The sequence below is a fragment of the Tachysurus vachellii genome, chromosome 1 (genome assembly GCF_030014155.1).
Source record: "Tachysurus vachellii isolate PV-2020 chromosome 1, HZAU_Pvac_v1, whole genome shotgun sequence".
Lineage (NCBI taxonomy): Eukaryota > Metazoa > Chordata > Actinopteri > Siluriformes > Bagridae > Tachysurus > Tachysurus vachellii.
Window position 1 is genome coordinate 12,089,186 of NC_083460.1, and position 14,110 is coordinate 12,103,295.

General features: G+C 39.5%; 1 protein-coding gene across 4 annotated transcripts; it reads right to left on the bottom strand.

Annotated features, from left to right (window-relative positions):
* Positions 1–176: 176 nt before the first annotated feature.
* Positions 177–11,143, bottom strand: si:dkey-7l6.3 (gastrula zinc finger protein XlCGF57.1). Of its 4 annotated transcripts, XR_009648635.1 has the most exons (5): positions 10,728–11,143; positions 4,151–4,211; positions 2,286–4,064; positions 2,061–2,120; positions 177–1,720 (listed from the first exon to the last, which is right to left on the bottom strand). XR_009648635.1 is itself a non-coding variant. In XM_060872605.1 (3 exons), the coding sequence occupies exons 1-3, from the start codon at positions 10,983–10,985 to the stop codon at positions 3,235–3,237; spliced, it is 1,149 nt and encodes a 382-aa protein (XP_060728588.1). In that variant the 5' UTR covers positions 10,986–11,143; the 3' UTR covers positions 177–3,234. The 4 variants fall into 4 exon arrangements, 1 of the variants encoding a protein (XP_060728588.1); XR_009648634.1 differs by having other exon boundaries at positions 177–2,120; XR_009648633.1 differs by having other exon boundaries at positions 2,061–4,064.
* Positions 11,144–14,110: the final 2,967 nt, after the last annotated feature.

The window sequence follows — 14,110 nt, forward strand, 5'->3', positions numbered from 1 at the left end:
AGCATGATTATTCTGTAGTTTTCTGTCATTTGGATTGATTTGAGGATAATTTGGGTTTAGGTTTAAAGACTGAACCTTTGCAGAATGAGGTACAACAACTCGAAGAGACTCACAACTAAAACACATTTATTCTAAAATCTTATAAGCCTAAAATAACTTTCTGGATCAGTCACAGATTCACTTTTAAGGCCCGATTTATTCTTGACAGGTGAGTACACACGTACAAGGCATTGTTAACATACATACAAATGGAGGATTAAAAGTAATTGCTATTAATATCCGGTTTTCCAAATCAGTCTGTATTGTGTTTAGCAATTTTAGGGGACGCAGTCAAAGCCATAACTATTTAGACGTTGACAAAGTGGTGTACCACAGTATATTGGAATTAAAATTAAATCATGATCAAAGTTTAGGCTTTCAGCTTGGAGTATTTGGTGTTTGCATCCAAAATCGGACAACAGTGTAGAATTGACAGCACTTTTTATAGTGCGTTATTGCCTTGAAAAACCTGCCAAAAAGCAAGCAGTCGTTACACTAAAAACAAAGTCCTACCTGGAGAAGGAAAACCCCTTCAAAGACAGCCTGGTACCAATATGCTGTGTAGAGATCACTGATCACGAAATATACCTTACGGCATGGCCATATATGACTGGCATTGGTTCATTTGTCTTTCATTGCTGATAAAAGCAGCAGGCTACATCCTCAAGTCTACATCGGCTAAATTACTTGATTTAGACTCAGATTCAGCCAAAAATGCTTTAAACCACAATGGAGTCCAGATGGACAATGAACCCAAGCAAAGTCATAGTTTTTTACTTAAGGCATCGCTCATGGTCATAATAGAGAGAGAACCCAACAATATTTAGTAAAAATAAGTGGCTAAACAAACATAAAACAAACTCGCTGAACGTTTTATTATTCGACAGTGACGCCTGATGAACAGGAACATTCTGGCTTTGATGCTCCATCTAGTGGATGTCACTTAATCCTCCAGATGTACACAAGATATGCATTCTCACATACAAACCACAAGTAGAAACTGGGCCTTAGATGTAACATACATTGTATTAAAAAAAAATAACAAGAACCAACTAATGACTTATTCAGATTTTTTTTCCTTTTCTTTTTTTTTTTTTTTTTTTTTTTACACATACGTGTTTTCTAGCTGCTTATCTGCACTACGTATCAGATGGGAACACTGACGGCTGCAGGGTCAGTCTACCAAAGCTTCACCTTAATAGAGATTGAACTGCAAGAAACATATTTTGTGAACAAGAGAAAATGGAGAGTTTGACCTCCCGCTAAAAGCTTCGGCAATCTGTAAATACTGTAAGTGGAAGCTAACACAATTGTGTTTTTGTGTGGCTCAGTTTCTTACGCCCACTAGAATTAAAATATGATGTAAACAACCCAACACGAAGAATGGATTAGCTGAAATGATGTAAATGTTTTATACAGTTCTGCTTCAGTCATTTTATTCTGCCATCCAAACTTAAATGCATAGGACCAAATATATGAACTCTTTCCTAAGGAAAACAGCAGCACTTGAAAGAAATCCAGGTTTAAAAGTCAGTCAGTTGAATTCCTTATGCTTTACTTCTGATGGAACAGACAGGTGAAATTCCCTGCCTTCTTTCTCTGTGTGGTCCACTTTCAGTTCCATAATGAATACATCAAGAAGCTCATGATTCTTTGTTATACACCTACAAAAGGTGTATTCCTGATTTTTAAAAAAAAAAAAAAAAAAAAACACTTTAAATTAAATATTGAGTGGAACTGTCCCTTAATTTCAGTTAACATTTAGGCTTTGTTGCAACCAGCCCTAAGAATACATTTGTGGTTTTCCTTATGTAGTATTTTAAGTGTTTGATTCGTAAACACTTATTTTATTCGTGTGGATTAGCCTGTTTCCTTGTCTTCTGCAATACACATATGTGTGGGTAAGTACATATCTGTATAAGTCAGTGTAGTGTATCATGGATATGTACGTGTGTGTAATATATACAGTGGGGAGAACAAGTATTTTATACACTGCTGATTTTGCAGGTTTGCTCACTTACAAAGCATGTAGAAGTCTGTAATTTATATCATAGGTACTCTTCAACTGTGAGTGACGGAATCTAAAACAAAAATCCAGAAAAATCACATTGTATGATTTTTAAATAATGAATTTCCTACCAACCAGTAAGAATTCTGCCTCTTACAGACCTGTTAGTTTTTCTTTAAGAAGCCTTCCTGTTCTCCAACCATTACCTGTATTAACTGCACCTGTTTGAACTTGTTACCTGTATAAAAGACACCTCTCTCCAATCTCTCCACAATGGCCAAGACCAGAGAGCTGTGTAAGGACATCAGGGATAAAATTGTAGACCTGCCCAAGGCTGGGATGGGCTACTGGACAATAGGCAAGCAGCTTGGTGAGAAGGCAACAACTGTTGGCGCAATTATTAGAAAATGAAAGAAGTTCAAGATGACGGTCAATCTCCCTCGGTCTGGGGCACCATGCAATATCTCACCTCGTGGGGTGTCAATGATCATGAGGAAGGCGAGGGATCAGCCTAGAACTACACGGAAGGACCTGGTCAATGACCTGAAGAGAGCTGGGACCACAGTCTCAAAGAAAACCATTAGTAACACACTACGCCTTCATGGATTAAAATCCTACAGCGCACGCAAGGTCCCCCTGTTCAAGCCAGCGCATGTCCACGCCCGTCAAAAGTTTGCCGATGACCATCTGGACAATCCAGAGGAGGAATTTTGGTCTAAACTCCACTCGCCGTGTTAGGAGGAAGAAGGATAAGTACAACCCCAAGAACATCATCCCAACCGTGAAGCATGGAGGTGGAAACATTATGGATGGCCCCAGATGGACAGGGCCATGTATCGCGAGATCTTGGCCAACAACCTCCTTCCCTCAGTAAGAGCATGGCTGGGTCTTCCAGCATGACAACGACCCGAAACACACAGCCAGTGCAACTAAGCAGTGGCTCCGTAAGAAGCATCTGAAGGTCCTGGAGTGGCCTAGCCAGTCTCCAGACCTGAACCCAATAGAAAATCTTTGGAGAGAGCTGAAAGTCCATATTGCCCAGCGACAGCCCCGAAACCTGAAGGATCTGGAGGAGGTCTCCTCTAAAGTCGGCAGTGTATCAAATACTTGTTCTCCCCACTGTACATACACAAACATGCACAAATGCACATTAGTGTGTATGCTCTGTGGGGTCTGTTGAAATCGTGTTACTCGGGATGGTGTTTCTTGGTGTGTATTCGCAGGTACTGCTTGCCTGCAAAGCGTTTTCCACACTGTGTGCACTCGTATGGCCTTTCTCCAGTGTGAACAGTCTGGTGTGCTGTAAGGTGGCCAGACTGAGTAAAGCGCTTGCCACACTGTTCACAGCGGTATGGACGCTCACCTGTATGGATGCGCATGTGTGTGTCTAGGCTCTGTGCTGTGGTGAAGTTCTTGCCGCAGATGGAACAGATAAAATGCCTCTTACCGACTCCACCCCCTTGCAATGAGCCACGGCTTCCAAACAACCTCAACCCTGATACATTACCCAGTCCGAGCAGGTGCTGTGTGGTATAGAGAGGGGAGCTGTGGGCAGCAGGTGTCCTTGTGCTATTTCCAGCTGAGGAAGCATGGGACTGTGACAGTGTGTTATGCACTGGGTGTGTGCTCCAGTCCAAAGTAAGATTCAGATCAGACACCATAGGCTCTCTCTTCATGCACATCTTATCTGTAAATGGGCAGCTATGCCCGGTCACGTCAGTGTGCGTGTCTGACAGTGCATGCGTATTACTCTGTGTGTTAAAAGAACAGAGAGGTTCATCAGAGGCTGTTAGGTCCACGCTGGAATGTTGTGACTCCTCAGTGTGTGACTGTGTGTCTGTGAGTATGTGTGGAGGAAGGCTCGGGGAGTGTGTGTCTGCCAGTGTGTGTGTATGGAGGTCATCGTTTGCAGAGGCTGTATCTGATGGGACTTTATGCGACAAAAGCTCTATGACGTCCTCATCTGGAGAATCATGAGCTACCACAGCGACCGTTTCGTCGTCCTCATCATCTTCATCTTTGAAAGGAAAAAGCATGTATTAAAAATAGCCATGGTCTGCACCATTTTTACGCTGGTAGAAAAATCAATTCGGTTTTACTCACCAATTTGTCCCTCCTCTTTGACCTGCACTGTGACAAGGGAGCGCTCCTCTGAGTCTCGTGACTGTAAAGTAATTAAACACTCATTCACTAATGAATCCACTCAAGTCTTCTCCTGTTATTCTGTGTAGTTAACTAGACTGTTTTCTAAAAAAAAAAAAAAAAAAAAGAAAGAAAGAAGAAGGGAGGAGGATTGGGCAGACTTAATAGATGTTTTATGACAGTTGCAAATAGTTATTTGATAGCTGCTATAAGACCAATACAGCTTAGATTATGTGTCATTATGTATGTACTATTTTCATAAAAAGGTCAACAGTCATGATTACAAGCCAACTCAAATGTTTTCAAACGAAAATTTATACGAAACCTACCATATTCACTAGAAAGAGGTTTTTCGAAACTTGGACACAAGGAAGAGAAAAAGCTCTGGTAGATCAGATTTTATATATATATATTTTTTTAAATAGATTCTGTTTTATATGGTACAGCATTTTGCCCAGGAACTTCCTTTTTGGGGTGTAGTAATTACACCTCAAAACATGTTTAGTTAAAAAAAAAAGAAAGAAATGTATTCACAAGAATAAATTCTGCATGGACAGATTTGTCTTGAGATACATCGCTAATCAATCAGGCAAATTGACCATGCTGTGGTGAGGAAACCCTCTATTTGGCACAGTAGATACGCTTCTGTCATAAATATAGTGTTATTAATGATTTATTACAAAAATCTGCCAAACATATCTAACAACATTAAGGATAAATAGGAAGGCAACACTGCTTATCAGTTTAAATACCAGGGAATCTTGCTGACATTAACATATTGCATATATTGCATAATATAACATATATTATATGAAAGCTCTGGATGACCATGTGAACGTCCAGGACAAAAATGCAAGCATGGTTACAAAAGTTTCCTGTATATACTTCCCTCGGTTTTTAACTCTATACAGGATTATATACAGGAGAACGAAACTAAGGGCCATATTTAATGTACAAATGTGGCTATATGAGACACTCACAAGGTCATCTTTTGTTTTATTCATCTTTTATTTTATTTTTTTTACAAATGAATATTAGAAATATTCCTTGCCACAGTCACCTTAGGCTTGCTCACTTGAGGATAAATACAAACAAATTTAAATACATGTCTAATAATAATCTTGAATTTTCTTATGTTCTGTAAAGCTGCTTTGAGACAATGTTCAGTGTTAAACGCGTTAGACAAATACATTTGAATTGAATTGTAATAGTGCTTTATGAAAACAGATGTGTTATTTTGAAATGTTTCTGACATTTAGACAAGCCACATTTACGTGAGGAATGTTATCCGGAGTCATTTTCACAATCTCAGCATGCTGCACAAGCTTAGGAGTTCTGTTCTAGTTAAGTATTAACACGAACCAGTTTGTCTCCTACAGTCGGAATTTGAAAGCTCTTTTATTCACACCTCTAACCTAGTGATGGGTCTGTTTTGCTTCCAGTCTTCTGGATTTTCTAGATTAGTAAATACTCTTTTGAATGTAAGAGGTGTTCAATTTGATGGAACTCATGATGACAATCAAAGACTGCGAAAGGTTTTAAAGAGAAATAAAGCTACACTCAACTAAAGACTGCTGTAGAAAAGAGATTTACATTTACATTATTTCCTGTTCAGTGTCACCCAGCTGAGGTTGAGGTTCCCTTCTGACTCTGGTTCCTCTCAGAGTTTCTCGCCGCCTCCGGCTTGCTCAGTAGGGAAAATGGTTAGATTAAATAAGATTTTGATTTTGACAGGGATGTTTTGTCTTCAACATGCAGTGATATTATGCAACAACGTTGTATTCAATCCTACAGTGTACATAGATTACACGGCTGAGTATATGAACAATGCTGCTCCTGTTGCAGCTAGTTCTGCATATTATCATGCAAGTTATGTCAAGTATAAATCATATCCTTCTGCTTTTGTGTCAGGCTGTATGAAAGGCACATCACCCATGGGTGAATTACTCCCCTACAACATGCATGTTATGGTTTGTTCAAAGCTGAATTTGTGCCTGTTCAAACTGTGGGTAATAATCATCCTCAAATAGCTGGAACACATTTATTAAACATTTATTTAGCATTTATAAACTTTTACAGCAACTGGAAGGACGTGTGTACATCACCCCTGAGGACTGGACAAAATGACCATCAGACTTGGCGCAGTCTCACTAGGTTTAACCCTGATATGGGGTGAACCAGAGGAGTGTTCTCTCTCTATGGCTCTTAGGCAATCTAGCTACTCTGTCACGAAACACGCGGTAAAAATGGACCCAAATGCAGGACAGCTAAACAAAACAGGATTTATTAACTTAAACACGAAAACAGGACGAAGACAACAGGAGACAAAGACAACAGGGGATTCCGTGCTGCACAAGGCAACGCGGCTCAACTAAATAGTACAAATAATTATTTAGACATAAGGGACAGGTGTGCAGAGGCGGGGAGGAAAAGACAAGGGCGGGGCAGACACGTGAACAAGGAACATAAACAAAAGGCACATGGCCAAAGTCCGGGCAGAGTCCTGACAGCACCCCCCCCTCGAGGAGCGGCTTCCGACGTGCCAATCCGTCCTGACAGTCCCGACGGGTCCGGGAGGGGGGAGCCAGGCACACGGCGAGGCAGGTGGGGGGAAGCAAGGCACACGGCGAGGCATGTGGGGGGAAGCAAGGCACACGGCGAGGCAGGTTGGGGGAAGCAAGGCACACGGCGGCGCAGCCAGAGTGGCCGAGCGACGTCCACAGCCGAACAGGAAGGCCTCCACGGAAACTGGATGTGAAGCGACGCCCCCCACTGGACAGATGCGGGGCGATGTCACAGGACACAGAAAAAACAAAACAAAACTCGGGCTGGTGACATGGCCCACACACAGGAAGTGAGGCGGCGCCCCCTGCGGAGCAACTGGAAAAATGCGGACCGATGTCACCAAAACCTCGAAGTCCAGGGAAAAAAAAAAAAAACACTCCCAATATCGGCCGGTCCAAGCTGCAGCTGTCCTGCTGGGTCCTGGTCTGGCAGAATCCTTCGGTCACGAAACGCACGGTAAAAATGGACCCAAATGCAGGACAGCTAAACAAAACAGGATTTATTAACTTAAAAAACACAAAACAGGATGAAGACAACAAGGGGACAAAGACAACAGGGGATTCCGTGCTGCACAAGGCAACGCGGCTCAACTAAATAGTACAAATAATTATTTAGACATAAGGGACAGGTGTGCAGAGGCGGGGAGGAAAAGACAAGGGCGGGGCGGAAAAGACAAGGGCGGGGCGGAAAAGACAAGGGCGGGGCAGACACGTGAACAAGGAACATAAACAAAAGGCACATGGCCAAAATCCGGGCAGAGTCCTGACATACAAAGTAAAAACTATTCCCTCATCTGTGAATAATCTGTAAATCTTTTATACAAGTTTAAAACAGCTGCTAACTCTGCTGAAATTTATGAAACAGTCTGATCTTTTTGAGTCAGCAAATCTTAAGACAGACTTAAACGTGCTGCATTGCCATTCACCTGCAGTGGAATCACCACTAAACAAACAGCACCCACATGCTTAAAACTTGAGCTGCTTCCTTTCATGCTTGGGGAAAAGTAAAACGCAATACATCTGCAAGGGAAAAGATACACTGATTTTTGTGTGTAATTTCAAGCAGGATGTCGTATGGATCACTGCGACTGCCCATTTGTTTCTTTTTGATCTCTGTATTTTTGCATGTGAGATCATGCTGTGCTTACCAACAGACACCCAGTCAATCGTCTCTGTTTATGTTAAGGACCAAACTCCTGTGGTAAATTTATTCCCACTATAATATTTATTTCACTGTTTCTATCATTTTCTATCGCTATTTAAAATGAATCTCATAGTTAACTATTCAAAACTAAGCTTTGTTTTTGTTCTAAAACTAAAATTTAAGTTTTAAAAATTGTGCCTTATTTGAAAGGTTTTTAATGAGGAGTTTTAATAATGACCTCATTAGACTAGACAGTACAAAATATATTTGTTTGTTTCTTAGTTACTTTTGTCTATTGCGTTAATTTCATTTCAGTAGCATCACTTGAAAATAAGCAGGAATTTATTACATTTATTAATTTGTTAACTGCAAAAACAAATTGTCTGTATTAGGACTTTCAAAGTTTTTTATTTTCCACTTTAGTGTAACTTTAGTGTTCGTATAAAAATGAGGGAAAAGTAAATGATCGGACAAAATGGCTAAACAACCCAACACACTGGATAATTACTTTTAATACAGGCAGGTATTTGAGCAGACAGGTGTCATTCATTCTGAAGATGAGAATCCAACCCCAGCACTGATGTCAGCCGTGTAAAAAATCTTTCAGACACGTCAAAAACACTGGAAAGGACATTACTTTTTGCTGAGAAGATGCAAATTTCCGACCGGTAATTTTTGCCCATACTAAGTAGGCTTTGGTAAGTTATAGAGTTTGAGATACTTTGACCCCCTTTAAAAGATACCCTCCTTTTAAACATACTGAAGTTACAACCCTGAGGTAATCTTTTTACGATGCTGCAGCGAGTATGCAAGGAACCTACTATGGTGTATGTACACACATTTTAAGCAAAAAAAAAAAATTGCCAACATATGTTGATATCCTTGCATATATTCAACCTCAGCATTGTGGATGCCCGTCACACCACTACAGCTGTGAGACATGCTGACCAATGTTCAGTCACTCTATACCTTCATCAAGGGGTCAACAAAATAGCTGAGCAGAGACATTACAGGCAAATCTATCACACTGTTAGCAACAAGATCAAGCTGCCTTTCAGGACCATACTTAACGTTTAGACCATCGTTGGCACCACATAAAATTCCAGAAAAAAGGTGTGCGAGTCAAAGTGCAGAAAAATAACCTGCTGATAGTCACCGTTTTTACATTCTTAAGATTTTTAATTCTCATACAGTGTGTTGTCCAAAGCACTATAGTCATCTGCTTTACAACATAATACTACTGTAAAAATCCTATCATCTTACACTATCATCACTTTTAGCAGCTTTGGAAGTTCACAGTCAAACTGTGTGATAAGAACAACTACTCCAGACATCAAAGTCCATGAAGAAGACGCACCAAAGCAACAGTGAAGCCTCAGCTCAGGGTTATTATAAGGAAATGTACAAATGTAGGTTAATACAAAATGCAGGTGCAAAGATTTAACATTTGTTTAGCTTTTTTGTTGTGGTCTTAAGATGAGGATTTAAATATCTTCCATGACTCCACAATACCTCAGCAGATGTGCTGTGGTATCTGGAAGCGAAATGTTACCAGAAGATCCTTTACGTCCTGTTGTCAGTTTTGAGGACCGTTGTTTGGACTTGTTTGTCCAAAGCATCCCACAGAAGCTCAATCTGAGTGAAACATGGGGAATTTGGAGACCAAGTCAAAACCTTAAAAAGGGCTTTTAGGTTTGTCAAACCATTCCTGTTTTGTAGTGTTTGGGTGCATTATTCTAAAAGAAGCCACTGAGTGGTAGATAGGGATTAACATGGGCACTATGACCAAGTTGTCTTGCCGTCCCAGTTTTCCTGTTTCCAACACATACACTTTGAAAACTGACTGTCCACTAATATATAGCATAGTGTATTATTACTTTATAATGTAAATGTAAAGTAAATATAAAGTAAAGCTATAAAGTAAATGTAAAGTAAATGTAAAGTAAAGCCATAAAGTAAATGTAAAGTAAAGCTATAAAGTAAATGTAAAGTAAATGTAAAGCTATAAAGTAAATGTAAAGTAAATATAAAGCTGTAAAGTAAATGTAAAGTAAAGCTATAAAGTAAATGTAAAGTAAATGTAAAGCTATAAAGTAAATGTAAAGTAAATGTAAAGCTATAAAGTAAATATAAAGTAAAGCTATAAAGTAAATGTAAAGTAAATGTAAAGTAAATGTAAAGCTATAAAGTAAATGTAAAGTAAATGTAAAGCTATAAAGTAAATGTAAAGTAAAGCTGTAAAGTAAATGTAAAGTAAATGTAAAGCTATAAAGTAAATGTAAAGTAAATGTAAAGCTATAAAGTAAATGTAAAGTAAATGTAAAGCTATAAAGTAAATGTAAAGTAAATGTAAAGCTATAAAGTAAATGTAAAGTAAATGTAAAGCTATAAAGTAAATGTAAAGTAAATGTAAAGCTATAAAGTAAATGTAAAGTAAATGTAAAGTAAATGTAAAGTAAATGTAAAGCTATAAAGTAAATGTAAAGTAAATGTAAAGCTATAAAGTAAATGTAAAGTAAAGCTGTAAAGTAAATGTAAAGTAAATGTAAAGATATAAAGTAAATGTAAAGATATAAAGTAAATGTAAAGTAAATGTAAAGTATAGCTAAAGTAAAGCTATAAAATAAATGTAATCTATAACTAAACTAAATTTCCCAGTTTCTCTGATCACTTGTCTGTTCCTTTGTACAGTGACACCCTGCTGTATTGCATGATGCACCGTGGTCCTAGACGCACGGTATTTCGTCCCATTGCAAATGGATGCATGATTGGATTAAAAAAACCGACTATGACAATTTTTTGAAATAAACCCATTAACAACTATTCTTACTTCTGCGCAAGCGCGGCGACTCGTGGCCTCGCGCACAACCGCTGTCTCATCGCTGTAGCCACGCGCAGCAACAATGGACTCGATCAACTGAAGTTTTCTCCGGAGCTCTTCGTTCTCCTTCTGATGCCTTGAAATCTCCAAGTGTAAAATCGCATAGCCGTCATCCACAAGCTCGCAAATTTCCGCCACTGCTGCCCGAGTCAGGGTTTCCATGATGGTCGCAAGCTGTGTGTGAAATACGCGGTAATTCGCCATCATCGAGTCCCAAAGCGCCGCGTTAGTCTGTGTAAAATAATAAATAACACGATATAGAGAATATTTTATCGTAGTGCCAGAAAACGACCTTTTATATATTCGGGACTCGAACGTGCTAAACTGCTAATTCGTAGGTTTGTCAATTAAGTCAATTCCGCGTTTACCTCATCTCCGCTTCAAAATAAAAGTACTATCAAAATATAATTTATTTCATATCATTTATTTTAAATCAAAATAAAAGTCTCCGGGCTGCTTTAAATAAAATCGTATGAATTCACTGTATATGTAGTGATATGGTTTGTTCCAGATCACCCCCGGAGTTTCAGTGTAGCTGGTATGTTCCTCGTGTGTGTATGTATGTTTGTATGCATGTATGTATGTATGTATGTTTGTATGCATGTATGTATGTATGTATGTATGTATGTATGTATGTATGGCTGTCCAATCCGGACCCGGACCTACAGCCAAAACAAAAGGCTATGATTTAAAACTTGACGAAGCGCTTCTATTTTAACCGGCGCAGCTTTGACAATCTTTACGGTAAAGGTAGTGGAAACTCACAGACCAATCAAGTCTGTGCATTCCTGAAGTAAACACTGCGACTCAACAGTGAATGACAGATGAGAGAGAAGTTAAAGTTACACATTAAAGAAAGATAGCGATACACGTAGAAAACAAAGGGAGAGAAACAGACGAGTGAGACGGAGAAAGGGAGAGAAACAGACGAGTGAGACGGAGAAAGGGAGAGAAACAGACGAGTGAGACGGAGAAAGGGAGAGAAACAGACGAGTGAGACGGAGAAAGGGAGAGAAACAGACGAGTGAGACGGAGAAAGGGAGAGAAACAGACGAGTGAGACGGAGAAAGGGAGAGAAACAGACGAGTGAGACGGAGAAAGGGAGAGAAACAGACGAGTGAGACGGAGACTGATTTCTGTTCACACTTCACACTAAACCAGTGTCTCATATTAAAAGTGGCAATGTGAAACGCCATTACGAGACAAAACATAAAGGTTTTGAACAAACATATCCACTCAAATCTGAAGACAACTTCCCTGAGACAGCTTTCCCAGGTCTGAGGAAAGTAGCCCTATACATCCTGATCATGTTTGGCTCTACATACAACTGCGAGACAGCTTTCTTTACAATGAACATAATCCAAACTAAATACTGTTCCAGGGTCATTAATGAGCACCTCCACATGTGTATGAGAACGGCCCTGACTCCATTCAAGCCCAGGTTTAACATCCTGCCAAGCCAAGCTAGAGCTCTGTTCTCTCACTCAGATATAAAAGGGAAAGTTAAGCACTTTATTTAAACATACACAATTTTCACATTTTATTTATTTTCTCTTATTTTGAAATGTAGCCTTACTTTTATTTATTTAATGAGAGAATGTTCTACATATCTACAATCATACATATGTTCAGTTCTATGTTACGTGACTGAATATTTTCAAAAGGTTTTTGACTTGTACTTTGTACTGAATTTATTTGATTTGACAGACAGGTATTGATTGCTTGCAGATGTTCATACAACTACTAGGCTACTTAAACATATATATCACACTAACTAGTTAGACATTATGATCTTCCGGACCTTTGTTTCAAGAAATTTTCTCTTACTGGACCTCTTTAAATTTTAGTTGAATACCTGTGGTCTAGATCTTGGGGATTGTACACACTATACATTGCAGGTTTTTAGGCAGAAATGTCCTGCTAAGCATATCTCATGTCAGGTAAATGACAGGCTGTCATTTTGATCATGTGGACTTCTAATGAAACTTATAAATGATTCGTAGGTAAGATGGCAAAAGAAAATAAAAAAGCAGATGATTTTGTGTCTGCTTTTACTGCATCGCCTATATACGTTATTCTAGCAGTGGAAAACTATACAGTGCAACTCAATTTCCAAAACAAATTTCTAAAATATTGTCCAGCTAAAGGGGGCACGGTGACTTAGTGGTTAGCACGTTCGCCTCACACCTCCAGGATCGGGGTTCGATTCCTGCCTCCACCTTGTGTGTGTGGAGTTTGCATGTTCTCCCCGTGCCTCGGGGGTTTCCTCCGGGTACTCCGGTTTCCTCCCCCGGTCCAAAGACATGCATGGTAGGTTGATTGGCATCTCTGGAAAATTGTTACTAGTGTGTGATTGCGTGAGTGAATGAGTGTGTGTGTGTGTGTGTGCCCTGCGATGGGTTGGCACTCCGTCCAGGGTGTATCCTGCCTTGATGCCCGATGACGCCTGAGATAGGCATAGGCTCCCCGTGACCCGAGGTAGTTCGGATAAGTGGTAGAAGATGAATGAATGAATGTCCAGCTAAAGCAATGACACCGTCAATTAGGTGGTCCTTTGTTGGTGTTTGGGATGCATCAGGACACTTTTGCATTCACACAAAAAATGTTATGTGGTCATATACATTGCAGACCAATAAGACTGTAAGTTTTGATGTCTCCGAGTCATACTGGACCCTGTTCACTATTGTACTTAGCACTGTCCACTTGCATTCAGATCACCTTGGACACAAGTTATGGCAGGAAAGAATGAGGTGTTTGGTACCTAATATTTGCCTATATAGAGAGTTAAGGTGTATGAGATCAGATACTCATGTGGGAACACTGGATAGTAATGAGATTGTAATAGACCCTGGATGGGACACCAGTCTATTGGACAATGCCAAAAAAGACTAACAATTTTACACCTAGAGTATGCATATAGGGTCTAAAACTTACCTTGTAGACACCATATTGTACCTTTTGTCTTCTGCTCACAGACCCTGTCTAACCCAACTATGTATTTAAGCCTGTCAGAGCACACAATAGTACAAACGTGCTGACTCTGTATGATGATACTTTTGAAAACCAGACTAAATTACATCATACTTCTTATTGCTGTTTAGAAAAGAACCAACTGTCAGGTAACATATCTCCAAAATCTTGAATAAGCAAATACGTTTGAATAAGTTAGTAACTAGATAGATGTGAGAGAGAGGTAAAGATGTGGTGTGTAAATATGTAAAGGGATGAACTAGCGATGGGTTTCTTAGTTTCTTGGTTAAGATAAGTGATGACTCACTGATAATCACTGATAATTCCAGTACGTTTTACAGCATTCAGTCAAGGACGCATGA

Coding starts and splice junctions, on each gene's coding strand:
- si:dkey-7l6.3 (XM_060872605.1), bottom strand. CDS start 10,985: ATGATGGCGAATTACCGCGTATTTCACACACAGCTTGCGACCATCATG. Junction 4,212..10,727: donor GTCGCCGCGCTTGCGCAGAA/GTAAGAATAGTT, acceptor ATTACTTTACAG/TCACGAGACTCAGAGGAGCG. Junction 4,065..4,150: donor CAAAGAGGAGGGACAAATTG/GTGAGTAAAACC, acceptor TTCCTTTCAAAG/ATGAAGATGATGAGGACGAC.